Source organism: Tinamus guttatus, unplaced genomic scaffold, assembly GCF_059628265.1.
Source record: "Tinamus guttatus ecotype Peru unplaced genomic scaffold, ASM5962826v1 Tinamus_guttatus_pri_ptg000489l, whole genome shotgun sequence".
Lineage (NCBI taxonomy): Eukaryota > Metazoa > Chordata > Aves > Tinamiformes > Tinamidae > Tinamus > Tinamus guttatus.
The window spans coordinates 1,783,390-1,809,938 of record NW_028289023.1 but is presented as its reverse complement, the minus strand read 5'-3'; the positions used below and the strand labels follow the sequence as shown (position 1 = coordinate 1,809,938).

Here is a 26,549-nt window from a genome sequence, read left to right as displayed (position 1 = left end):
CCTGCCTAATTGAGAGTTTACTGTAATCACCCTCTTTTCTTCTTGCCTGACTGTAAGACATAAAATTCAGAGTGTTACTTGCCGAACATCACAGAAGAAGTGCATGGCAGGTGCAAGCCCAGAACTGAGAGCTTCCATGACCTCCCCAGTCACCAAAGGAGCATCTCTCCCCTCGGGAGCTGTTCTTTATCTTGACAGGCAATAAGTTCCTGTAACTATTGCTGCTTTCAGTAAGACCTGCCCTCTTGGGCAGCTGCCACAAAACCTTTTGGTCAATTGGTAGAGCACATCAAAACAGAAAATGGACTTTTGGAAAGGATTATGCAGCAAAATAAAAATGGCATATGTGATGTAGAGAATAAAACAGAAGTTTAGGGAGGAAGCAGGATATGAGCTGCTGTCCTTGCTGCCTCTCTCACACAGCCAGCTTGGGCTAGTAGGGAAAGTGTCACCATTTCCAGCTCCCAAAAAGCCAGCACTGAGGCCGCATGGCTATTCTGGCACCTCTGAAGAGCAGAGGAGAGCAGGCAAGGGGCTCCCAGAGGCTGCAGGCTGTGCCAGCTCACCGTTAGCTGTTTGCAACCAGCAAAAGGCCACAGGATGTGAGACAGGCACGGGGACAGCAGAGGATAATGAGTAATTGAAGGCTTTCCTTGCATTACAGTTTTGAGTAGCCAGAGTAGCATGTGCTTCTCAGAAACCCAGCCAAGAGCCAGTGCTCTGAGGAGCTTGAAAGCCTGAATTCAAGAAAAATTTGCCAATAAGTAAAAGAGAGAATACAAATCCTCTGCTCAGTCAACATCTGCCTCGTGCTTGTGAATGTCCTTCACAGCAGGAACACAGCACAAGTCACTGTAAAGTGTGAGGCATCAGCAAATACTCACCAGTACCTCAGGAAATAAAAGAGGAGACCATATCCACCCCCAAAATGCTCTGCCTCCTAATCAAAAAGCACGAAAAAGACAGCACTATCTCCATCTTTTTCATTAGAAGCTCAGATGTGCACTCCTCAGAAATCTGGTATCTTCCATATTTTTATTTGGTAAAAAAAAAAAATAGAATGGCTTTCCTTCTTTAAGCATAGTATTTGGGAAACACAGCCAAAAGATTTCTCGTCTTGAAAACATGCAGCCACTTCATCGCTTTGTCCAGGGAATCTCTTTCAACATATACCAGCGTGAAGAGTAATCTCCAGCAAATGCTGGCTGTAGCAAGGGATTTTCTGCTCCACTACATCTAAACATCTCTGAGCAAACATTGGACAAATTGCACAAGTAAGGGGTCAGTGCCACGGTGAATATTTCATCTAGACAGCACAACAAAATCCAGCTTGGAAACAGAAAGGGAGAAAAATCACTTATCAATTATTCTTTTACAGAATACTACTTGTTCTTTAATAAAATACTGCAGAGAGATTTCTCTTGCAATCAGAAGAGAAAAAAAAAATCCACTCTTGGCAAACTATTTTTGGAAACAGAAAATCTCATTCTATTTTTTTTTTTAATTCCTGCTTAGAGGACTTTTGTGATAAGGATGTAAGCACTGTAGCTTATTAAAAATATACAATTAAGATTTATTTTAAAAACCTACAAGAATTGATTTTTTTTTCTACTAAACTTTGCTTTTACAGGCAACCATTGTAAAGTCAAATTTATCTCTCTTACACAGGTAATTTTCCAATTTGTAGCATATGCGCTAGCACTTAATTCTGGCATACACTTTCTTATAGACACATTCAGCCTTCTTGACATTTTTCTATCCTGCATCTAGCCCTGTCACCTTGTCTAGATTTCCAAATTCTTACCCAATTTGTTACTCATTTCCCACTGAAATTAACCTTCCCCCTCTCCAAATAGATTGTTCCTAATCTTGATCACATTCATAAATTTATGAAATATCCCAGATATTTGATGATGTATCAACATTCTACTTCCTGCAGACTGGACATCTACAAGTATCAGGAATGTCAGGTTAGACTTCAGAGTTAAATATCAAACTTCGATAATGAAAATCTGAAAGGATAAGTCTCCAAACAGCAATTACTACTAAATATATTAGTTTTTAATATAATATATTATATTAAGTATATATGATGTATTACATTATATGACTAAATATATTAGTTTTTTACAATGTTATATTTTATCCAAGCTTCTCATCCGACAGGGACTTGTCTCATGATCACTATTTGCTCAGCTGACAAACAGATTTATGAATTAATGTGCCATTGACAGCTGCATTTCAGTTCCTATTGCTGCCAGCTCTGTTCCCTTCTATATAACACACATTCAGACCTTCCCAATGTACCGTGTTCCACTCCCACCTTTCGCCTCTCCCAAGGTCTCTTCAAGACTGCAGATCCTGTGAAGATGACAATAGTATTTCAGAAGCACATCCTGCTATGGCAGATCTGAAACGAACCTCCACTCCTTTCTGCTCCAGAACTTGCTGATCCGGCAGCCCTGCAGAAGTCTGAGCCTCAGTGGTGCCGGATTGACTAGACAGGGAGGATAACACAGCAAAAAAGGCAGGATTCTGTTCTAGGGAGCCAGCAAAGCCTCTTGTCTTCAGTTGCTGAGAGTGAAGAAAGCCGGAACAGCAATAACCGTGCTTATTGCTGTGTATAAAGCATTTTGAAACAGTTGGTTGAAAAACATTATATAAATGCTAACTAAGTATTCTTAGACACTGCTCCAATTTATGGCACCTTTTTGTTCACAGAAGTTATGCAGAAACCATATACTAAATCAGTCAGCAATATTTTTGAAATCGTAGGATATCTGGAAGACAGAAACTCAGTTGCCTTCTCCTGGGAAGGGAAAGGAATGATCCTGATTCTGGCAGCAAGCACTTAACTGCATCTCTTTACAGTTGCTACCACAATAAAGGAATGAATATTAGCATACTTGGACTCTGCACAGCAGCAGTTTGGTGAAGCTCTATGGGGTGTATTATCCAGTAAAGCTGAGTAACGGACCTGTCTGCCCTCTAAGTCTATAGATCTGTGAATGTATTTTATGAGGAGGAAAAGCACTTCCCAGGCAGCATAAGGATTCAAAGCAGGATGGCACAAATGCTCAGGCAGTCAGTCCTCTGGCTGGCGCTTTGCACTGGAATAAGCCATGGCCCACAGAAAGAACAAATAATCTTCATTAAAGCTACCTGCAAATGAATAAACGCAAGAGCCGGTATTCTCAAAGAGACTTAATTTCATCCAGCCTGAAATCACATTACCAACAGCTGACCACAGCACAAACTTCAGGGAAGAATACCAGAAGCAAGATGACTATTTCCTCCATCATGTCCTTCTGACTGCTATCTAGGAGTATCCAGGTCAGTCAATTCAAGGGCCATTGCTCCATCTTCTCCATTAACAGTCTAATCCTTTCCTGAAAGCATCCGTGCTTCTGCTCTCCTCACACTGTGCCAATAAACTGGAGCTGTGCCCCTGTGTCCCCTCTTTTGCATCACTGCACTGTGATCTCCAGCCTACCAGGAGGGAACGGGGCAGCAGTTTGGATCCTCCTGCTTTCCGTGTCCTACAGGAAAAGCAGGAGGGGGCTGGATGTGTTATGCAGCATGCCCAAACCACAGGTTGGAGGAATTTCTGCTGTTCTGTCCTCTAACCTAGAACACAAATAACCACCAGAAAAGAGCCTTAAATGCGCTAGATTGCTGAGAAGCTTTCCAAGAGGCAAAACAAGAGCATCTCCTGCTTCCAGTCCCAGGGAGCTGTTCTCCCCATGGGACAGCCATACAGTCAGTTCCCATGGGAAGCTGCTTCCATGGGAAAACTCGCAGAAGCTGAGATCCAGCCACCTGAAGTTGAAACAAGGGCTGAGAGAAAGCGGCAACAACCGCAAGGGTTTCTGGAGGGCTGGTAGAACCCGCTGAATGTGCCACCATCCAACAGGAAAGGCACCTGCTGTGGTGCCAGGTCATGGATACTCCTTGGCAATTCTCTTCCTTGTCCCATTTCTCAGCAAACAAGTAGGTTTGCCTAACCTGAGGCTGATGCTACACTCATCCCAGTTACTCCTGATATAAAAATACTTTCCCTCAAGAGGGAAGTACAGGCTAAATGACACACATTTACATGGGCAAGTGAATCTGGGGAGCATCCTGTGTAGCACATCCTCGCCCGTTCCTTTGGGTATGAACACTTCATTCAGGGGCACTGTGGGCCATAAATTAGAGATGACAGCAAAGTAATCAGGAGAGTATCATACTGTGCCTCCTGATTCTCTTGGGCCTCCACTGATTGTATAGGAGAAATCCAACCAGACATAGAATTAAATCATTTCCCCTATGCTGGAAGAGCAGAAGCTGTTCCTTAAATGACAGATTGCTAACAGCTCCCTTAATGACATCACCCAATATGTCATAAAATTTCCTGCCAACACTGTGTTTTTTTCTTCTAGCCAGAGAATTTTCTGGCTCTGGAGCAGAAGTTTCATTGACAAAATGTGGCTCAAGAAATAACCTTCACAGGGTTCTCTGTCCATAAGTAGCACCACCCAAAAACTCACTGAAGAATAAAATTATCTTTCTTGGCACTGCTTTCCTGGAACACAGCCCCACATCAGATTTTTGTAAGTGTTTGTGATTGAAATTATCCATCCACCACCTCTGCAGGTAGCACTAAAAATCACAGCTCAGGAATAATAACCACATCTTTGCCAGATTACTACTCTTGGGTGAAAACTGTTATCTTCTCATTGCTTTCATGCTTTCTGGAAGGCAACTTCTCCCAGATGGACATCAGTGTAGAAGAAATGAACATACTTTTAGTACAACAGCAAGGATTGTTTACCTGATGTTTCACTTTTAACCCTTTGTTCACAGTCTCATATCAGCTTTTCTATCAGAAACACAAATAAAATGACAAACAGGGCATATGTAGAGTGAAGAGAATTTCTATAAGACAATATTCCGGTTTTCTTCTACTCTTCAGACACCAAGGATGTAATTCAGAGCAGTGCACCACAAATGACTGCCTGTTGGCTTTTAGAATTCTAGGTGGAATGCATTTAGGAGCATCAATCATTATTGCACAAATGTTGCTTAATTGCATATCCCTACAGCTCTGAGCTAGCTGGATTTTCTCATGAACATCTATGTCACATCTTATATGAGAATTAACTTGCTTGCATAGGCCGTTTTCAGAAAGGGCAATATAGTTCAAAGAAACAACTTCTGTAGGTGGAGGCAATAGTGAAGAAGGAGAAAGTCGCTTATTTAGACTTAAACTAAGTTCTGATTTACTGGAAAATGCTGAAAGTCTCTGAGATTTGATCCTTCCAATCAAGGGATTTGATCCTCCCAGTCAAGGGAGAGAGCTGTCCCTCTACAAACTATCTGCAGAAGAACAATCTTGGCTGCTGTTCCTCTAAGTGATTTTGTAAATAGATCCTCTTCTCTCTACATGCTGTCTTTCTTTCATGCTGCTATCTATCCACTCGAAGAAGTCATAGTTGAACAGGCAGAACACATAAAGGAAGGAGGAAAAAGTGAAATGTTAAATCTTGCAGGAACTTAAACCTACTGCCCTCAGCTGAATGCTCCCAGGATGCGGTTTGAATATGTTTGGTAACTCCTTGGGTATCAACTGCACCCCTCTCTGTAAGAACTGCGCTGCTCCTTGCAGCCGCTCTTGCCAGGAGAAGGCAGCAGCCAACCTGCTGTGCATGCTGAAAACCACTGGTCTGGACAATCTGTCACTCATGTAAGTTCAAAAGAGAATCACTGTGGTGGCACTCACTCATACTGTTGAGTAAATGAGCCATGAGCTATATATCTGGATATGCTGCAGTTCTTTTTTGAAAGAAAAAAAAATAAAAAATAAAAAATGAAGCATTATACTCTGCAGAATGCTGAAGAGAACAAATAAGTGAGCAAATAAACCCTGGTTCTGTCAGTCATTCTCCCTGTATCACAGCATTCCTCTCAAGTCTGCCCATGACCATCAAGGCCTTAGTATTTGGGTTCCTGAATTGATGTTTTTCAAGCTGTGTCAAGTCAGTTAGGTCTTGCTATCCAAGGAAAAAGCCTAGTATGGCCAAATGTCTTACATCACATTTATTTCCAGCACACAAGACGAAAGCCTTAAATAATGCCAATGAATTTTGTTCTCAATTTGAGAACTGCACTCAAATGCAGGATTGCAAAGTGACAGATGTCAAAACAGAACGGAGTCCCTCATTAATACAGAAATAAGCATACAGAATATGTTGTCTGAAATGACAAACCAATGTGTTTATATATGTGTGCCACTATTTATCATCTTACAGATGGTTGCTCACAGTGACGTACATCTACAAATATGCTGAATTTTGCTTTCTCCTATTTAAGTAATTACAGGTTTTCGTTGTTTACACTGATTACTATTAAGACGGTCCAGAGATCTCTGCATTTTTGTAAAGGTGAGGGGTGAACTTACATGAAGCAGATCCAGGATCTGCGTGCGAAGCCCTGCAATCAGTTACTAGTAGTGCTATACCCAATACTTGCACAGCACATTTTAAGGAGTTATCTCACCCTCTTTTTTACAGATGAGAAATCTCAGAAAGGTGAAATGACTTATGCAAGGTCACACAGCAGGGTGTGTTCAGTACATAGTTACTACTATTGCAAATTGGGTACCTCATCAAGCTCATGTTACTCACGCCACTCAAATAAAATTCAAATAATAATTATTATCTTTACTTCAATTTGCACTGCAGTCAAGGCTGGAGGCCACAATCAGGATTCAGCTATGTTGGCCTCTGTTCAAACATAAAATCAAATCTAGTCCCTGCTTCTGGGTGTTTATAGTCTCACGAGGGACATTACTCAGTAGGAACACAAAACACAGCGGAAAGAGGGAAAACAGTAATCTGAATGCAAGGTTTCACATTGTTTTGGATAGCAGTAAAGTTTGTGAGCTTATTATTACTTTAATTACCTAAGTGGGTAAGAAATATAAACGTTACTGACAGTCACCTGTCTAGTTATTCATGTAGCAGTTTATCTTCGTAGACATAACTGGTCAGACACTTCATTTTCATTCCTACAGTCTTGATTACATAGGTACAGCAATTGGCTCCTACCCTTCACTCTTTGGGGGACCGCCCTGCATTGCACTATTCTAACTCCAGACTTACATTACCCTCTAGTTGCTGAAGAGTAATCTTATACTTAATTTACAACTCCCTCTCTAATCTGCTGCAAGTGCAATTCTTGCCGTAGCCCTTTTCATATGGTATCTGCTGGTGCATTTTATGGCATGTGACAAATTGGTATACTAGCTATAAGATATGGAAATCATTTCACTCATGCTACCGTTATTAAAATCTGCAGTAGTATAACATGCATTAACTCCCACCTTACTGTCTGTCACTGCATCCTAATGTGGCTACAGGCTAGCAATATGTTATGCACCAAATGACCATATAGCCATTCCTTTATAAAGACCTGCACTGTGTATAAAATAGATTGTACAAGATCACTTTATGTTTATATCATTAAGACAAATTTTCTCTTGTTGTGGAGTCACACTGTGTTTCATCTGACTATACAGCAGGATATTGAACATCCCCAGTATGCAGTGAGATTTGATATAATGCCATACGATATAAAAAATAACAGATTCTCTAATGCTGAATGGCACAGGCACAACAGGATTATTCACAAGAAGAGGCTGCTCAGTATCAAGTCAAGATTGCTGGTCCTTAGAAGTCAGCCTATTAGTGCTTTGGCTGTGCCAAATTACACATTACATTTCAATGCAGGTATTTGTAGAAATTGTGAAAAACTGTACCAAGTACACAGGGGAAATACTTGATGATTGACATGTCAAAGGAGTGGGCATTCTTGGTGGACTTCAGTTAAGCCATTCAGTTTCCATCCCCTGAAGTTAGAAGTTAAGAATATACTTAAATCTGATATCTGGTAAGAATATACTTAAACTGTTGCAAAGTCTCTTGAAATAAATGGAAATCTTTTCACTGACCCTACCAAACTATGGGTCAGCATAATAATACCGTAACGCACTCTAGAAGAGCTTTAGAAATCACAGTTCAATACATTATTTCACAAAACATACGAAGTAATGACATATCACAATGACCACTGAGAATACAGCACAAAGCTCAATGCATTGAAGAACTTACTGAAATAAAAGGCTAATGCAATTTAATTTTAGACTGTTAAAACTTTTCAGAAAATGATGATGTTACGTATATATTACTTCCTGCATTCATTCCTGTCTGACAAATATCACTGAAGCTCAGGAAAACTAAGATATTTAATGGTTAGAACCTGACAGTGAGTGCTATGATAAATGGGAGCAGTAAATAACAACAGCTTTGTTCTTGTCAATAATTGTTTTGCAGCTCTTTATACACTACCCGCTAATCCTCAGCATCAGATAATTCGAATTCTTTTATCATACTTCTGATACCTGCCTTGATAATGCTGAGACTTTATTTTTATCCCAGACAAAAACAGATTAGGAAGAACTTGTGATTGATGGTATGTATTTTTTATTTAGAAGAAAATACATACTTAATTATTCTTAAACTCAGTTTTATAAAACCAAGACACGGCAGGCCTGATTTTAATAAAATCCAATGTGAGAGCATAGACTATGACTACATTAGCAAGCAGCAGAGTGCCATAGAGTGGATCTGTAAAGTGCAGTGCTTGGTGCTTAGCACCTCGTATCCACAGTGCATGTGTTTCAGAGGCTCCATTCTGGACCAGCTCCTATCCAGCCCTATGGTGAGTGGCAGAAGTGTGTGACGTGCACTCCTGAAGAGCATCTTCCGCTTCAGTTTAGTCAGCTCAGAGTCCTGTTTCCACTCCAAGACTGTTCCCCAGTGTGAACTTGAATTGCTCCAAGCAGGGACAAAGAGGAGGTTCATTGTACAAGTGCACTCCTGATCCAAACTCACACATTGCTGGTGACAGCCACGGATGGTCCCTGGCAGATCACTGAGGCACATTCAACTCTAGGCTCTCCGAAGTCTCACTCAGACTTCAGCCGTGCCCCCAGTGCTGAGTGGCTCCATACAGCAGAGCTCATCCCCAGGGCTCACGAGGTGCTGGACCCTGGATGGTTTCATCATCACAGAGGATGGGATTCACCTCCAGATGGAGAGACCTAAGTAAGTTTGGCTTCCATTCACTTGCCAACACCTTGGTGCCTAATGACGTATGAGCTGTTCCACAGTCTGAGACAACTGCGCAGACACAGATATGAGAGGGGAACTACACAAAGCCTGGGTCCCCCTGGAAAGCAGTTAGAGATGAGACAGGGCAGTTAGTTAAGGCTTTTCAAATACCATGAGAGATCTGGACATAAGCAAAATATTGGTGGTTTGGCCTCCATGGACTACACTGACTCTATCTCCATGGACCAGAATGAGAATTTAGACACTGCACAGACACCCACACTGAATGGTTTCATCTCCAACTGACCTCTGTCCATTACAGATGCCTCTGTATTGCATTCATCAGCCAGCTTTCCCAAAGGCTTTATTTTCAGAAAATTACAGAACTGGATTGAAAAAAAATGCATTAAGAGCTTGGGTCTGACGCCACACCTGAACAAAGAGCCTGAATAGTATTGACTTCAGCACAGAAACACTCAACTGGCCTTGCAAGAGCCACTCTAGGTCTGCCAGGGCTTGCAGGGACAGCAAGCTAGTACTCTGGCAGTAGTGAGATACCTCACTCCATATCATCGGGTGCATCTCCTGTGCTGTATCTATGCTTTATCTGATGAAGTCCAACTCCTCTTTACTCCCAGTAAGATAAGCTCACTGTAGAAGTGCACTTTGCATTTGGCCCAGGCTTGGTTTAGGAAAAAGCAGTCCCAAGGGAAAATAAACCCATACACCTCCTTTCAGGAAAAGGCAAATTGTAGTTACAGGTGACCAGGCAATCTCAGCTTTGCCTTGCCACAATTCCTTTGACACAACACACAATTAAAAATTAATGAAGTGTTGTGTTGTATCTATCTTTAACATTTTGGGGTCAGGTAGGAAAACACTGAATTCAGGGAGCCTAAATTTAAAGTCAGATACTGATATGTGCAGAACTATCACTATGGCTGTAAAATCCTGACTGCACTTTTTGTGTTTATATGCCAATTCGCAGTGTGTTTTTTTCTTCATAATTTATAGACAGTTGTTCGATCCACTGAACGCTTGTTTATCCCATGACAAAGTGCTCTCTGTGCCTCTCAAATGGCCACAGAAGAAAATATTTGAGAGCTAGAAAAGGAGGCAAAAATACTGGAACGCGGGATTCGGTGCTGCTCGACTTTCCATCCTGCCTGAGTAGGGACGGCTGGTCAGCTTCTTCCCTCCGTGGTGTGCAATGCCTTTGACACAGACCTGTTCACACCAAGAAATGGAGCATCCAGTAAAAAATAAACATTTTGAAGAGGTTTTACATGTCTCTTAAGTGAGATATTTAGGAAGATCATTTACTTAGCAGCTGGGGGTCACAAAATGACTGCACGAGTTGAGAGATGACAAGGGACAACATCTTCAAGAAACTTTCTTAACAAAACTATATCTTAGGTCAGTCACAGATTTAGTAATTTGTAAAGTGTTTTTTTTTTCCTGAATCCTTGATATTTTAGAATAAAGATTCTTTTTTCACTGCTTTCATTCTTAAACATCACTGCTTAGCTCATTCATGACTAATTTTGTTAAAGGAAATTAAATAACCAAGTTGCATGAAAATGGTGAATGAGAAGAGAAAATGTGAAGCACATTGGTGAAACAGCTGTTGTTTGTGAGACTGTTTTACTGTTTTTCTGGGAATTTGAGCAAACTAATGGCTTGTTTGGTCAGCACGGCAGGCAGGAGAGGAGCAGAGCGTGGGCCGAGCAGAACAGAGCCCCACTTGACAGATCGGCAGACGTTGGTCACTGTCTATTTTTAATCCTAGAAGGTACTCGAGTAGGAGTGATAGTGTTTAAAAAACAGAACAAATGAGACTAGAATGGAAAAGGACATGCACCTAGATGAATTGGTTCTGAGAAATGAAAACCAGAGGAACAGTGCATGCTGCTACAAGCATCTCATCGTGTAATCTCCTTCGGACACTCATCAGTTGCCAGTGAACAGCTCAGTATTTTGCCAATTCAGTTCCCATAAGCTGCTGCAGAACACTGCTGCTCTAATAATGAGAAACTTTCTTTTAATTTCCGGGCTGAAGTGATTTATATCCAGGTTATACCTATTTGTTCTTGTCCCACTGTTAGCTCCAAGTTTAAAGTCATTGTTTTTCAACTTATGGTCCATGAACTCTGGAAGGGCACATAAATGACTTCCAAGGGACTTCTAAAAGGTAATGCAGCAAGGTAGACCTAACAGGCTGTGAGTTGCTCTACAGTGTATGTAGCATCATCTTTGGAAAAAGCCCACAAAACAGATAAAAGCGAAAAACAGTGGCTTACAGTAGTTATCCACTCAAGTCCCCTTGTCACTCATTTTCACTTATCCTCAGCTGTGTGGCCTTTCAACTTGCCCCACGGAATTCCACCCTCCTTCCAACTCCTTGCTCCTCAAGGTCACCGAGACCTTTCCGTGTGGTTTTCCAGGCTTCCTTTCACTGCACCACGAGGGCATCCGCGTGACACCGGAGAAGTGTCAGCTTGGAAATTACAGCGGGTGAGCCAGCTGATGCTATTATGCTACGTCAGGAACTCAATCAAATGCAAAACGTCACACACAAATTAAATGCAAGTGATTAGATCTGGTAGATTCGGGCTAATATTAAAGAGGGGGATTTCAGAAGAGAGGTCTTGTTATTCCGAAGCCAGACAGCCACTAGCAGACAGATTTCTAAAGGAATTTAGTTCTGATTTAGGCATCCAAATGGTTCTGATTCTTAAGAAAATCCAGCAGAATGAGGACAGTCCCTGTTGCAGCACTGCTGTGCTTCCTGATGCCACTATCTAAGCAAAAGCAATGAAAGAAAATGTGGCCTTAGTTAGAAACAGGGCATCCATCCAGTATTTTTTAAACACTCTAGAGGTTAGTCATGGGATTTCTTTTAGCTACCGAAAGGTGCCTAGTCAGCCCATCTGAGACTATATGCAAGTGAAAAGTCTTGGTTAGATTTCTCCTCAAACTTAATCTTCGATTCCTCTTGTCCTATGCAGAAAAAGTCAGACTTGGAGAAAAACTGCTAGACTCCTATTACAAGAAAATCATATTTTTCTAGTGTACTGACAAAGAATTGCCATTTCAGACTTTTTTTTTCTTTTTTTTTTCTTTTTTTCACTAATGCTGCCATACAATTTCACCAGATAGGAGACCTACATATCAAAACATAACAACCAAGTAACAATTAACCTTTTAAAAATACATATATTTTAGTAAAACAAAGCAACAAAATGAGTAATTTCCTATTCATGGAAAGTCTAATATGTGAAATTAATCTTAAAACTTTTAAATAACTCTTGGGGAAGCTATACTGAATGTCTCTCACGTAAAGACTCAATACAAGAGTTTTAGAAAATAATGTTCAAAGATTTCTTAACTGAGTTGAAGATACCTGAGGAAAATCTCATTTTGAAACACACTGCCTACATCACAGAGAAGACTCAATTAAGATTTTTATGCTGATGGGCCACACTCTCCCACTAACTCAATGTCAAAAACTTTTTCATGGTTTATTCTTCAACATTTTTGCTTGCTTCTTCCTTCTCCCAAAGCTTATAAGCATTTTCCATTTTCAGGAACAAAGTTTAATTTCAAAACTAACTACAACTCATATAAATTTTTCATCCATAGACTTTTATTATTTAAAACTATGAAAACCACACGTCAGAAATCAGTATGTAGTATGTGACTCTCAGTTAGCATTAGAAACTGATTCAAATTGAAGGAATAAATCCCATACTATCTCAAGTTTCCAGCTTTTCCCAACTCCCCATTTTGAGACTTTGTTGCGGATAGACCTAAATTAAGATGTGCTACGGAACATTCCCAGGTGTGTGCTATCAAATAGTTAGCCTTGTCCCACGACATGTGCCACAGGCCTGGTTTTGGCCTGTTCCAACTAACACTCTTCCAAAATGTTGCCAGAGGACAGTCTGAGACCTAGGACAGGCCAGAAACTATTCCCGAGGAGGCAACTTCAGAGCAGTGACCCAGTTTTGGAAGATAAAAATGTGTAATAGTGTGGACACTGGCCAGCGTGTGCAGCTGACTCTGCACCAGAGGATGGTTCTGGCCGCGTTCGACTTACGGGTCTCAGCGTTGCCATCGGGGTGCCGGGATGACCGGCGTGCGCTCAGCTGCAGGAATAGCGGAGCTTAGCTCTGAAGTCTCCAAGAATGGCTCCAAGAAGCACAGCATGCAGATACTTTCTGCTTTCACAGCGTCATCTATGTAGTATGAGCCTCTCCAAGGCTCTTCCTGCCCACCCCAGGAGATTCCCCATCACAAAAGGTTCATCACAAGGAGTAAAGGACCAAGTGCATCACAAGGAGTAAAGTACTGTGAGACTGCGGTTCCAGAGACATGTGTAAATGAAGTGATGGTCACATTACTCACATGAGATTATTTGTCTTATTCAGGGAACTTTTACAAGAGAGGCAGAGGAGCATTGACTTTTAGCAGGAAACAAAAAGTCCTTCCAAGGTTTCGCAAATGGCATTTTCTAAATAGCTCAGAGAGTATTTGTATTTGACCTTGCAAGTATAGTGTGTCTATCCTTCTTCCCCATAAAGTCCTCCTTTCTGAGAGACAACCAAAAAATAAGGAAAGTGGAATGTGTGACACTCATCAAGTCTTTGTAATAATTTATTTTAAATCATTTACTCTGTAGCTCTCTTTCTGATGCAGTCACAATTACTTGATTGAATAATATTCTCTGAAATAGCACATGATGTGCTTGTGTCAAAGAGGCTCTCCACAGAGGCCTCAGCTACCTTTTAAAATCAATGAAATTCAGAAATTTGCATCTGTCTTCTCAAGGAGAAAATAAAGAAACCTTTTCCCTTGGTATGTATGACCTTCTCATTCTAAGGCCAGCTTGTTTCAAGCCTTCTGCATCTCTGAATGCCAGCATGAAGATGGATAATACCTTTCTTAGAAAAGATAGATCTTAAAGTCTATTATATTCCCCTTCTTAAGGATTCTAGCCATAATTCTGTCTTAGTAATTGGGACTTGCACACTGTTCCACACACTAATGCATATTCTAGCTATGCACTCTGTCATGCTGCCACTGCATTTTTAACAGTGCTGATAGCGACCGATGTTATCGAATTCTGCAGACTTTTCAGGCTTTAAGCGTGTTCATGTCTTTTTCTCACGTCACCATTTCCAAGCAAAAAGGTGTTTTTATTTTTTTCTTTGTGATGCCTCACTACGGTGACCCTGCCATTCCTCACAGCTGGATCTTGTTGGTTTTCAAATATTGAGTCCACACTGTCTGATCATGCCACAGATTTTCTGTCCTGATATGTTTGCTGTCCTTATGTTTGCAAGATCAAAGCTAATGTGGTTTATACTGCACTGCTAGAAGTTCATTTCTCAAAAGGTGAAATAGCCTTAGTGCTTGAAAATCTGGCTTTGTTTTATAAAATGCCTTCTACCATTGATAATGCCCATATGCTTCTCCTGATCCCTGCTTCATTTTCCCGCATAGCAATTTTCTTCATTAAACTTCTAGAAGGAATTTTTAAAGAACTCAGCAGCAGCCTTAGTCTATGTCAACAAAGCTCCTTCCGTTTCAAGAAAGCAGATCTCTCCAACAGCACCAGCTGCTTTTGAAAACCCCACTCCAATTTCTTTTTCCCAACTGTATTCTTCTTAGCTCACCACATTTCAATAGGTAAAATTCTCCTCCTTTAAATTCTCTCCCATCTCCCTCCCTCCCTCCTTCCCTCCCTCCCCTCCTCCTTTCCTCCCTTCCTTCCTTTTTCTTTCTCTTTCTTTCTTCCTTTCTTCCCTCTCATACCTCTTTTCTTTCAAAATAAATGGAATTCTTCTTCAAATTGCCTGGATAATTTTACACTTCTCCCTTGATATCTCACTATTCTGTTATCTGAGTGTTTCTTGAACTGTGGGCCACAACCCCCACAATGCTCATAAAAAGCAGTCTGAAAAGTTGTAAGATTGTGAAATTATTATTATACCCTAAAACAAAAGAAAGAACCTCTTCTCCATTCCCAAAACACCATTACCTTTAATATCAAATTTTGGCTATCAAAATCTCAAATCACTCATGCAAATAAATGAAATGTACTTCATACATGAGACATTTTACTGAGGTTCTCAGGAGCAAGACTGAAGTACTTGGATTGTCTGTTTGGTTGCCTCCCTAGGAATTTTTTAGCCTGATGACCAATTTCAACCAAATTGCACTGCCAGTAGGGGTCTCCAAGACAGTAAACTTCTGCAAGGTCTGGAAAAAAACAGAGTAACAGGAAGAAGCAGAAATTCCCACCAGTGAATATCCCACCAGACAGGGATAGTTCTTCCTTTAACAACCCAAAGGGAGGGAACGCTGAGGCGCAGCGTTTCTCCAGCAGTGCTGCTCCTCACAGAGCAGACCTTTCACCCTCATTTCACCCCGGACTCATCTTTCCAAGCTGTTCTTCCCAACTCACTCCAGGATATGAATAATTCTCAAAGCAGCTTGGCAGTTCTCATCTCAGTGACAACACAACTCCCGGCCTACGAGGGAGGAAGGCCCCGAGGATCCCAACGAAGCCTGGTGGGAAGGCTGGGATGGAGGAAGGGTTTAATCACCCGATTAAAGTTTAATCATCCAATCTGATCCGATTCCTCAGTGCTGGAACTCAGTTCAAAACGAGCCTGGTGCTCGCCGTTCCAGGCTTTGCCTTCCGCGGCCTCAGGCCTTCTGTGCGTCTCTCGCTTTACAAAAGGAGAACGCGGTGGGAGCGAAGGTCGGCAAGTGTGCCCATGAAGGCTTCTTGTTTGACAATATTAAATTAATAATGAGAAGAGCTCGCCGTGGTCACTCACCCTGTTTTCTACCTCACTAGCTCCTTTGCTTCTGGTGAGTTAGGACATGTCCCTTAGAAAAAGAGGCGTCCAGTCCTATTTAAAGGCCTTAAGTGACCAAGAAATCACTGTAAAGATGATTAACTAATTAAAATTAACCAGTTGTAGTAGCGCTCGTGGCTAATACAAATTTGTATAACTTGGACTTCCAAATACTGGATCCTGGTTGAGGAAGGTGGTGCTACTTGAAATCGCTTCCCTGTGTAGGTCTCTACACATCACAATTCGCCAACTGATCTTGAATAGGAAGAAAAATCACCCTTTTAGCTCATCTTCTTTCATTTATTTAAATAATTGCTGAAAGCTTTTCCACTTGATACTTTAAAGACAATCTTGGCAGCCATTAGAACTGGACACAGTGAGCACAGTGGGCAGGGGTAGCCCAACAGCCCTATTTCTGGCATTCACGTTTTAAGGATCACATCATGTTTTTAGTGCAGCGCTGTCCTGAGGGCTCACACGTGTCTACCACCACCACTATTTCCTCTTCTAAATAACTGCTTTCCACAACAAGGTCCCCCAGCAGTAGGGCACCTCCTGCACTCTCATTCTCAGAAGTTTCACCCTGCATTTGGTACAGTAAAATACAGGCTGTTCAAGCCAGCCCAAGTTTATTAGGTCATCCAGATCGGACTATGGAATTATCTATCCTTGCTATCATTTGTTGAACAATTTTTGTGCCACCTGCAAAATCATCAGTGATAAATTGGTATCATTCTTCCAATTAATAAAAACAATACTGAAGAAGAGTGGGTTATGCACAGATCTCTGACTCCTCTAGACACTCTATTCAAATGCTGGCATGAGACTGGCTTTTTCTGAAATTTACCCCAGAACCAAGATCCTACAACCAGCAGTAGCAGAGACTCTGAGAGCATCAAGGTCAAGTCCGTTAAGACTCTTATGTAAAAGTCACCTGGTCCTGCAGGCTTATTTCAAGTACAAAGGCAAACAACAAAGCTGCAATGAAAAATTTCACCTTTTCATTCTGAAACAATACCCTTTTTTAAATGAACTTTTAATTATGGCTTGTAACCTTTCACTTAAGACTATTTTGGGTCTAAAAGGCTGGAAATTGGCTAGTGTGACAACAGTTTTTAAACAGGTCCAGGAAAAATCTGCAAAACTACAGAAAGCTTGATGTCTGCCCAGGGCAAACAAATAAGAACAAAAGAATAAGACAGAAGAATATGTGGGCACACACACAAAGATGGCATTTTTGTTGTATGAAAGGAAGCAAAGAAGACAGGACCAACACAGCTATTTTAAGTCATGTTTCACCAAGCTGCCAAATGGACCAAACTACTGGAGTTCTCTGAAGAAGTCACAGTGTACTGTGGAAATTTGGAAAACAAAGTCTACTTAGATTTCCAAAAGACATTTGATAAATCCATCACCGAGAAATCTTAAAAAAAAGAAAAAAAACTCCCTTAAATTTTAGAAGATAAAAAGGAATGTCCTTGCAAGGATAAATAATTGGAAACAGATGGTAGAAGAATAATGTCAATTTTGGGAGTAGAGAGAGGTCACTGGTGGAGTCCTGCAGGGATCTGTGCTGGAACTTCACATATTTACAAATGATCTGGAAAACAGGGTGAATAGTGAGGTGACATAGTTTGCAGCTGATACTCTTCAGAGGAGCTTGGATAAGGGCTGACTGTGAAGAAAGACTTCACAATATTAAGTAACTAGTCAATAAAAAGGCCAATGCAATTCAGTGGAGATGAATATATATGAAGTAGATCCTTTAGAGGCGGTGGAAAACTAACTTTACATGCAAAATGTGCTCCAAGGTGACTCTTATCACTTCAGGAATGAGATTTTGGGGTTATAATAGGCATTTTTATAAAAATATCAGCCTACTGCTCACTAACAGAAAAAAAAAAAAAAAGAATGTTAGGAATTACTGGGAAAGGATTGGAGAATGAAAGATAGAATACCATCATGCCACTGTATGAAATGCCGGTTTAGCTGTATCTTCAATGCTGTGTATAGTTCTGGACTCACCAAAGGATGCAGTAGATGACAGATAGGAACTAGTTCAAACAAGGGCAAGGATCATCAAGCAAGGATAATCAAAGGCATGGGTCATCCTAACAGCTATGGGATCCATTGATAAGGTCTCTTCAACTTTCAAAAACAATAACTGAGGGGGATATGACAAAAGGTCTATCTGCAGGAATGGCACATGGAAGGTGTTTAGGGATCTGTTGTTCACAGCCTCTTCCAATACACTAGCTAGGGGGTATCAACGTAAAATCACAGCTATAAGGTCCAAAACATTAAAATAAAATCCTGTTGATTCTTCTCACATCATTATGCATTAGGTTGTGGAACTCTGCTTTGGACACTGTAAATGCTAAAGGTTTACACAGATTCAGGAAGCGACCACATAAAGTCATAAAAAAGAAATTCCACCCAGAGCTCTTAAGTGCAAAGGGTCTGGTGCAGAAATTCCCTGCACAGGCAAGTGCTGGAGGCTGGGAGAGGCTCTTGGGCAAAACAAGCTTCTCCTGCTCTTATATTCTTCTGTGGACATGGTGACTATTGGTCTGCAAGAAACAAGATACTGGACTAGACGGGGCTTCAGCTTGACACAGTGCAGCTGGTTTAGTTAAACTCTCCTCTTACTCTGGGCATGGACTTAGGGATCTACTAGAAATCCTACGTATTTGTTTTCATGCTATTTGTCCCTGGAACATTTCTATGTCTTTCTTTGCTTTGTCTGCTTTTCTCTTTCCTGGAACTTGTAATGTCACTGTCAAGGAAAAATAAATGACAAATGTCTAACAGTGAAAAAAATCACAGCGACAGAATCAGACCGTTTGATTTATTTAACTTGTACAACAAAAAAATCAAGAAATGTCTTCATGGGTGAGGTTCCTTGCTACCTTTAGATGTGGTGTAGCAAAGACTGATATTGCTTTGTTTCTAACACTTCAACCAGCAGTACAGTGATGGAGACTACTCGGGTTGTGCTCATGCAGCTGCTCAGATTAAGTAAGTGTAGATGCAAGTACTTGTACTTATGATTTTGAAATTGCAGAAGCAGAGGCTAGGGGCTGGCAAGCCAGGCTGTCAATACAAGCTCTCATTATACAAAATGTACACTGATAGCATTTTGCACACAAAACAAAAAACAGCATCAGCAATTGCAAAATCACAAGGGAGTCTAATGTATGTTGTTCTCACACGCACAAACAAAGTATTTTTTGTATGAATTTTCTGCTCAATCATGTCAGAGATATGACTAGATAGAGACAAGGACTCAAAATGCACACATCCGAGATGCTACTTATCTTTTCCTTACATAAAAAACACCTTTTCAAAACGAGAGCTATATCATGCTAAGAATTTATAATGACTCATGCAGGACAGCATGTGATCACAAGGTTTCTTTTAAAGAAACGAGATCCTAAGCTTTTATACGTAATCCTAAATGAAGCACAATCCCAAAACGAAAAAGTGCTTCTGAGGAGATTTAAACTACTCTAATTTAAAGTATTATCATGTGATTATAACTGAATGCTACTAAAGTAAACAATAACAAGTAAAATCATAACTATATTCATATTTATTTTACTACTTCAAGTTCAATCTTCTTCCTGCACAATGCAGAACTATATGTATATGTATATGTAGGTGGCATTACTATAATGTAATTTAAGAGATAAGCATCTTAAGCTTATTATTGCTAGTTCTTATATTCTCAAAAGAGTAAAATAATAACAGAAATGGGTGATACAGCTCATAAGAAACCTATCAGAGCTCACTAAAACTCACTTGCCCTGCACATTTTATTGTAAGTTGTACTTATATCCTGCATCATAGCTTTCTTTTTCACAGGATGCAAACCATACCAGTGTGTTTTTTCTGGTAGCTTTCTCTCTTTTTGAGGTAATGCAAAAATGAACAGTCAGGTAAACTGCAAATTAAGTTACAACACTGAGCAAACAACAAAGTAAGCCTCTTTCAATACCCAACATTGTTTTAGTTCTTCTTCTTCCAGGACATTCACGTACAGCAAACAGTGAAAGATGACCAATAACTATCTGACTGTAAATCTATTTCCCTAAGAAAGAATTCTGGAGAATTAGAATTAATTTCCATTTTGGAGGTAAGGGGTCTGAGAAGTGCTTCTGATTCTGCTATTGATGTAAAACTCCTTTTTGTTGACTTCAGTGCAAACAGTACATCTGTCAGTGCGGAAGGTGATGCAAACTGCATGCCATTTTGCCTGAAAGCACATTTGCAGGGCAATGCTCGTGCAGTGAGGTGTATCCTGGTTGGACTCACATGGAACAATACTACTCATTGGTTTCTAAGCATTATTATACACTTGTACAGAAATGCAGTAATCAGATTTGTTTATGTCCACCTTGCACTAGCTTCCATTGGCATAAGGCAGTAGAACCATATAGAAAAACACTGTCTCTCTCACATCAGAAAGTATATGGGATCTAGAAATTGGGCTGTTATGCTGCATACAGGACATGAACAAAGCAGGCTGAGGATGCACCAAGCCAGTGAATATTCATGCTACCCGGTACCAGCAGAGCCCTATGGAGAGGAAAGAGCTGACAGCAAAAGTCCTTCATGGAGTAGAGGAGATGCACCTTGCTCTTCCTGGAGCCAAGTGACATGACTGGGTGCAAGTATCAACACCAATATGTGAACATGTGCTGATGAAGAGAAAAAGCAGCCCCAGCCTCACACAGGATTCCCAGTGCAAGGACTAGGAGCCCAGTCCTATTCACAATGGAAAATCTACCAGCCTCAACTGACTGCAGGATCAATTCCCAAGGGATAAAGAAAAGAAAAAATTGCAGAAACTTAAAATATAGCAACATCAAGACATAAGAATATTTATAACACACACATAAAGAGCATCACACATAAAAAATAGAGAAAGGCATTTAGTAGAAACAAGAAATTTCCATTAAGCCTTATGGACTAATTGGCAAATTCAGTAAGGCTGGAGGTACTCAGCAAACAACTGTGAATTTCTGCTCTGAAACTGAAATTAGTGTGGGCCAGTTAAGGGGGCTGAAGACGTGACTGTGAAGCCACTTTGGAGACATTTTTCTCTGTTTCTCCAAAAGCTTATTCCTACAAAGCCCAAACTTCTCAATTTCAGGGCTTTACAAGGAGGACAGATAGGAAGGTAGAATTTTATTTCAGACAAACTCTTTCCCAAATTGTTAAAAAGCTGATCTTTTTCCCTCTCGGTAGAAGTGATTTCATTACTATCACAACTCTAGGTACCATTCTGGTCCCCTCCTCAGCCTCCCAGCAGCACAACGACCTCCAGGTCTCTACCAACCCAGCAGGGAAGCTGTGGCAGAGATGCAGGCAGGGATGTCCTGGTGCTTTCCCTCCCTTACCATGCACTTTCCCAAGGCAAACACTGGATGTGAAGGGGAAAGTCAAATGATAACAAGAGATATCTGAGTCAAAATCAGTAACTGAAATGATTTTTCCCCCCTTCTAGCATATGGAGGAATATAAACCCTGCAAATAGGAGGCACAGGACCCAACGAGAAACTCGGGTGTATAAAACCCAATGACCTCAGCTGCCCTTCCACCTGGCCAGCGGACACTACCCCACTAACCTCACTGAGCCAAGGCAGGTTCTGCTGTGAGGTGGAAACCTGGGCTAGGGACTTTGCCTTCCGCAACCAGCTTGAGGTGTCCCTACAAGCTCCCACTCCCATTTTCTCCCGACCTTTCCTGAAAGACCAGGTCCTAGAGGACGGGTGTGGGCTGCTGGTGCAGGGATAAACGTGCGAGCCCTCCTCGGGGCACAGGGGCAGTTGGATGAACCTGGTTGAGTTTGGAGGTGCCTTCCCGCCCAGCTGCGCCATGGCCCCGGCGCGGGGGCCACAGCTGCTGTTCGGGAGGGCGCAAGGGCAGAGCCGGGGGTCACCAAGCCCGCGCTCCAGGGATGCTGATGCATCCCTGCTTCTCCGGTGGCGCTGTGCCGGGGTGACCCCCATGGAGGTCCTGTATCCCCCCCGGGAGTCCCCCACTCACCCGAGGTGAGCTGCATCCAGGCACAGATCTTGTAGACGGTGGCTGTGTTGCAGAAGAAGAAGAGGATGAAGCAGACGATGCAGGCAATGATGAGCATCATCGAGAGCCCGATGAAGAAGGAGGCAGCCTTGAAGGCTCCCGAGGGCAGGCTGGAGAAGTCCGTGAAGCTGCCCCGGCAGGTGAGTTCCCGGCTGAAGCCGTTGCCAATGCAGTAGTGGAAGAGCCCGAAGTAGCCCGCCTGCGGCGTGTCCACGCCGTCCCCGATCCAGTAGGGCTGGATGAAGCACACCACGTTGACGATGGCGAAGCAGATGGTGAAGATGGCCCAGAGCACGCCGATGGCGCGCGAGTTCCGCACGTAGTTGGTGTGGTAGATCTTGGCCGCCTCCTGCGCCGGGAGCATCCCCGCCGCCGCCGAGCCCGCGCCCGCCGTCCCTGCCGCCGCTCCGGGCATCCTCGCCGAGAAGAGCCCCCCTCCCCTTCCTCCTCCTCCTCCTCCTCCTCCTCCTGCGGGCGCTGCTGCGTGCCGGAGCCCAAGCCCCTCCGCCGGGCTCCGCGGCTCCGCGGCAGCAGCAGCAGCAGCAACACGGGCCGCCGCTGCCGCCGCCTATCGCGGCTCGGCGCTGCCGGCCGCCGCGCACCGCCCGCCCCACAGCCCGCCCCCCGCCGCCCGCGGCCGCACGCGCCCCCGCCGCCGCCGCCGCTGCGCCACGGCCGCCGCCGCCGCGGGAGGGCCCCGGGGCGCAGCGGGACCGGCGCGGGCCGGGGGCGCCGCGCGTTGCTCGGGGGCGCGCGGCCCTCCCCGCGCGTCAGGCCCCGTGCTCCCCTCACCGCCACGGCAGGGCTCGCACCTGCCATCACCCCAACGCACGCGCCCCACAGGCGCCTCGCGACACCCCCAGAGCCGCCCTGATGGCCTCGCTGGAGCCTCTGCCCTGCTAACAACATTACGTATCCCCATCAGGTTCACGGCCCGGGCCTTCAGTCCGATGCCGAGCGTGGTCCCGTCTGTCATGGTGCGGGGGGGATCACAGCGGTTTGCCCCAACTGGGTTGCGCTGCAGCGTTGCTCGTTGTCCTCATGGACATGCTGAGGCTATTTTGAAAGTTTTAAGCTTGTTTTTAAAACCTGTGTTACATGTTTCTTTACAAAATATTAGTACATGCTCAACCATGGAGCAGTAATTTCTAAATTCACTGTGGCAAGTTGGCCAACAGCCTCCAGCACTGGCACAGGTGGAGCCAGGAGACACTTGTCTCCTGCCTAAATCAAACCTCTGTCAGGGTGAGATCTGACAAAAACAGTTATTCTTGTCTTGGGGCTTGGAAATGTAGGTACGCGTTTGGGGTTCCTTCTCATTTTTATATAAAGAGATGGCAGTGGTGGTTTTCTGAAGGAGAAGGAGGTAGGTTGGAAAGCATTGCCCCAAAACAGCGCGGAAAGCGCTTATGTTGATGTGGATTAGTGAAGAAACGGGAGGTGACACCAGTGGAGAAAAGCAGCTCAACTGCAGTCAAATGACTTTGGTCTGGCACACTTCACATTGAACATTTTGGCATGCAGCAGTAATTAGCATATATTAATGAGCAATTAGCATCTGGTAATAATCATTCATATGTCACTGACACTTGGATTCATGGTCCCCAACCTATGCATTGAGCCTGAGTTAATAACAATAATTGATGGTACATATATATAGCTCTTTGAAGATTGTTCTCTCCTGAGATTGTTTAAAGCCAGAGAGCAAAGGAATGAGTAAGGAAGTTTCTGAGAGCAAAGAAGATAACGCTGTGCTTTTCTAGTCCAGATTTCTTCCTGTCAGTGGGAAACGTTCTGTTGATGCCAGTAGAGGGCCACACTAAATTAAATATTAGTGCTGATCAAAGCCTGGGAGAAGAAGCCTTTGTGGAAATCGATTTCTGTCATTTGTTAATTTTTTTTATCAGCTTGAGACAAAGTTTGATTTCTTGGAGGCTTACAACAGGCAAAAGTATTGTCTGCTTAAAAAAATGTGTGCTAGCTTTTAAACCTCAAAACAGCCCTTATGACAGAGCACTGTTTTCCTAACCTGGGGACCCTTTTTTAGATGTCTCAACGACATTATTCTCCTTGTAACGCACCTAGATAGGAGACAAGATTTGCTCCTTGTGCTCCTTGTTCCCCATTGCTTCTTGTGACAAAGTTGGAGGCTTCGGCTTTGGTTGTGCCACCATTCACAAGACCAGGAGAAGGTGTTTGCTATATGACTGTCGGTAGGGAAACTCAGTGGAACAAACACACCAGCCCATCTCTGTTTTTCCAGAATGTAAGGACTGTGAGGCTGGGAAAGGTAAGGTCTGCCAAAACATTTCCAAGCTTCTGTGTTCCAGTCACAGACAGAGGCAGGGTTTTGAAAGCTGAAGGATGGGAGCCCATGGGGAGCAGCACCAGCATTACTGCTACATGCACTGCAGCACTGCCCTTGGGGTGTGATACAGTGGTGTACATGGCATACAGCACATCGCCTAGCCCTGAAACTGGCAGCATGAGCTGTGTGGGCCCCAAATAGCAAACATAAATTGCAAAGTAGATCCAAGCATGCAAACTACAGTTAAAATTGTTTAAGATTCTTTCTCCTTCTGCTATGGGACCAGACTGCTCATATGTCACGTTCAGAGGGTAATTTAACTTGCCCCAGCTGCAGGGGAAATGATAGTCATTCCCTTTGGTTCTTGTTATCGTTTTCTCCAGGCTGAGGTTAGCTGGACATCAGGGCTTGGTGCAGGATGTGCCTCTCCTGTGCTCTAAACAGCCATCGATTATGAAGACAATGAAGATAAGAACCAAACCCTGGAGGCAGGAGAAGGCCAGAACAAACAGTTAGGGATAGAGGTCAGAGCACAATTTGGGCAGGAAAGCTCAAAAATAAAGTGGAGGTTGGACCAAGTAAGCAGCCTGGGGGTAGTTGTCTGTGAATGTCCACATGAGAAAGATGAACCCTGGAGTCTGAATGGCAGGAAGAAGAGAGATGGACCTAGAAAGGATCTAGGAGAGGTGAGGAGAGGTTCTCTCAAAAGGAATGGGGCAAGGGAACAAGGGTGTTGCAAATGCTGAGATTGGAGGAGAAGCTCAGGGGGAGAGGGCCAGACTGGGGTAGGGAAGGAAACATGGGAGCCAGTCTGGATAAAACAGGGATAGGCCTGAAACAGAGGAAGAAATCAGGATTGTGTTGATAAGCTGCGTGCAGGAAGGGAGAGGTGATTAGATGAGTCCAGGTAGCTACAGGCACATGGCCACTTCGGGTGTCTAAGGATGTCCTCTCTGGCTTCCATCTTCTTCTTCAAAAGGACACAGATTTTTTACAGACCATAAGTGATTTCCACTAGTCCTTCAAGGATAACCTTTAGTGCATCTAAAATAAAGTGGCACTAGATATATGGATCTTTTCAGAGATCACTCTGAAATCACTCAACACTCAGAACTTCAAATCCTCCAGTCTCACTGTTCTTTGGTATCACAAATTTCTATTAAATTAACTGATAATATGTCCCATCTCCTTCTAGTGTTGCTCTTTACAGGAATAATAAGATGCAGAGGTAAATCTTTGGTCAATTACTCTGCGAGTTCAAACAGCAAAACCCTCTGTTGGATTTGAAAGTTCCTTCCAATGCAATCAAGCTGGTGGTACTAATATTCTATCACATGAAGAAATAACATAGTTTTTTTTTATAAATGACAACTGGAAACATATGCAGAAATGCAGAAGAGCTTGCCTAATATTCCAAATCAAAAGTTGGAAAAAGGCAGGATTATGATTATCTGTGCAATCTTAAATCACCTCTTCTGTATTTTTTTGTTCTGGCATATTCTTTAATTACATAATCATTTACCCTTCTTTTCCATAGGTTTCCTTGCTCTTTTGTTATTAATTGGTATTAATTCTACAGAGAGTAATCTGGAAAGAGAAGTTAAGATAAAAGACCAGCACCTCATTTTTCAAAGTAGACTTCCCAAGAATTTTGGCTGCAGCAGCTCTGCAGATCAGGCCTCACTCAGTGGGAGCAACATTGAGTTGCTCCTCATCTATAAAATGTTTTAAGCATCTGACATGGCATCCCCCAAAATTTGTGAAAGAAGCAGAGGTAGTCTCCAGCCCTTCTGGATAGCATTGATCAACTTAATCCTCAGATCATCCTTTCTTTCCAATGACTCTGTCCTACTTGCACTATTTTTTGACCCATAAAATTAACTGGGTCCTGTCCTTGTGAATGACATCTAATTTCATCTGAAAACGCTGACTTTTCACCAAGTGCATACAACCTCCAGCTTTTCCAACAGATTAGCTGGAAGATTCCCATCAGCCTGATCCTTCCTTACATTGCCTCATGCCCCTAAATAAAGCAGGATCCTACTGAGGTTGTAAATCAAGTTGCAGGGACAAGTTTTATTTTGGCACATCCCATTGAGTACCTTATTTTACATCTATAATATTTTTTAA

The 26,549-nt window shown here is 42.6% G+C and overlaps 1 protein-coding gene across 3 annotated transcripts in view; it reads right to left on the bottom strand.

Moving 5' to 3' along the window:
• LHFPL3 (LHFPL tetraspan subfamily member 3) overlaps positions 1-22,533 on the bottom strand; it is a 240,326-nt gene extending 217,793 nt beyond the window's left edge. For all 3 annotated transcript variants that reach the window (XM_088533194.1, XM_088533195.1, XM_088533193.1), the window contains exon 1: positions 22,073-22,533. In XM_088533194.1, coding sequence (XP_088389320.1) covers positions 22,073-22,526 — 454 coding nt within the window. In that variant the 5' untranslated portion in view covers positions 22,527-22,533. The remainder of the gene's footprint in view (positions 1-22,072) is intronic.
• Positions 22,534-26,549: the final 4,016 nt, after the last annotated feature.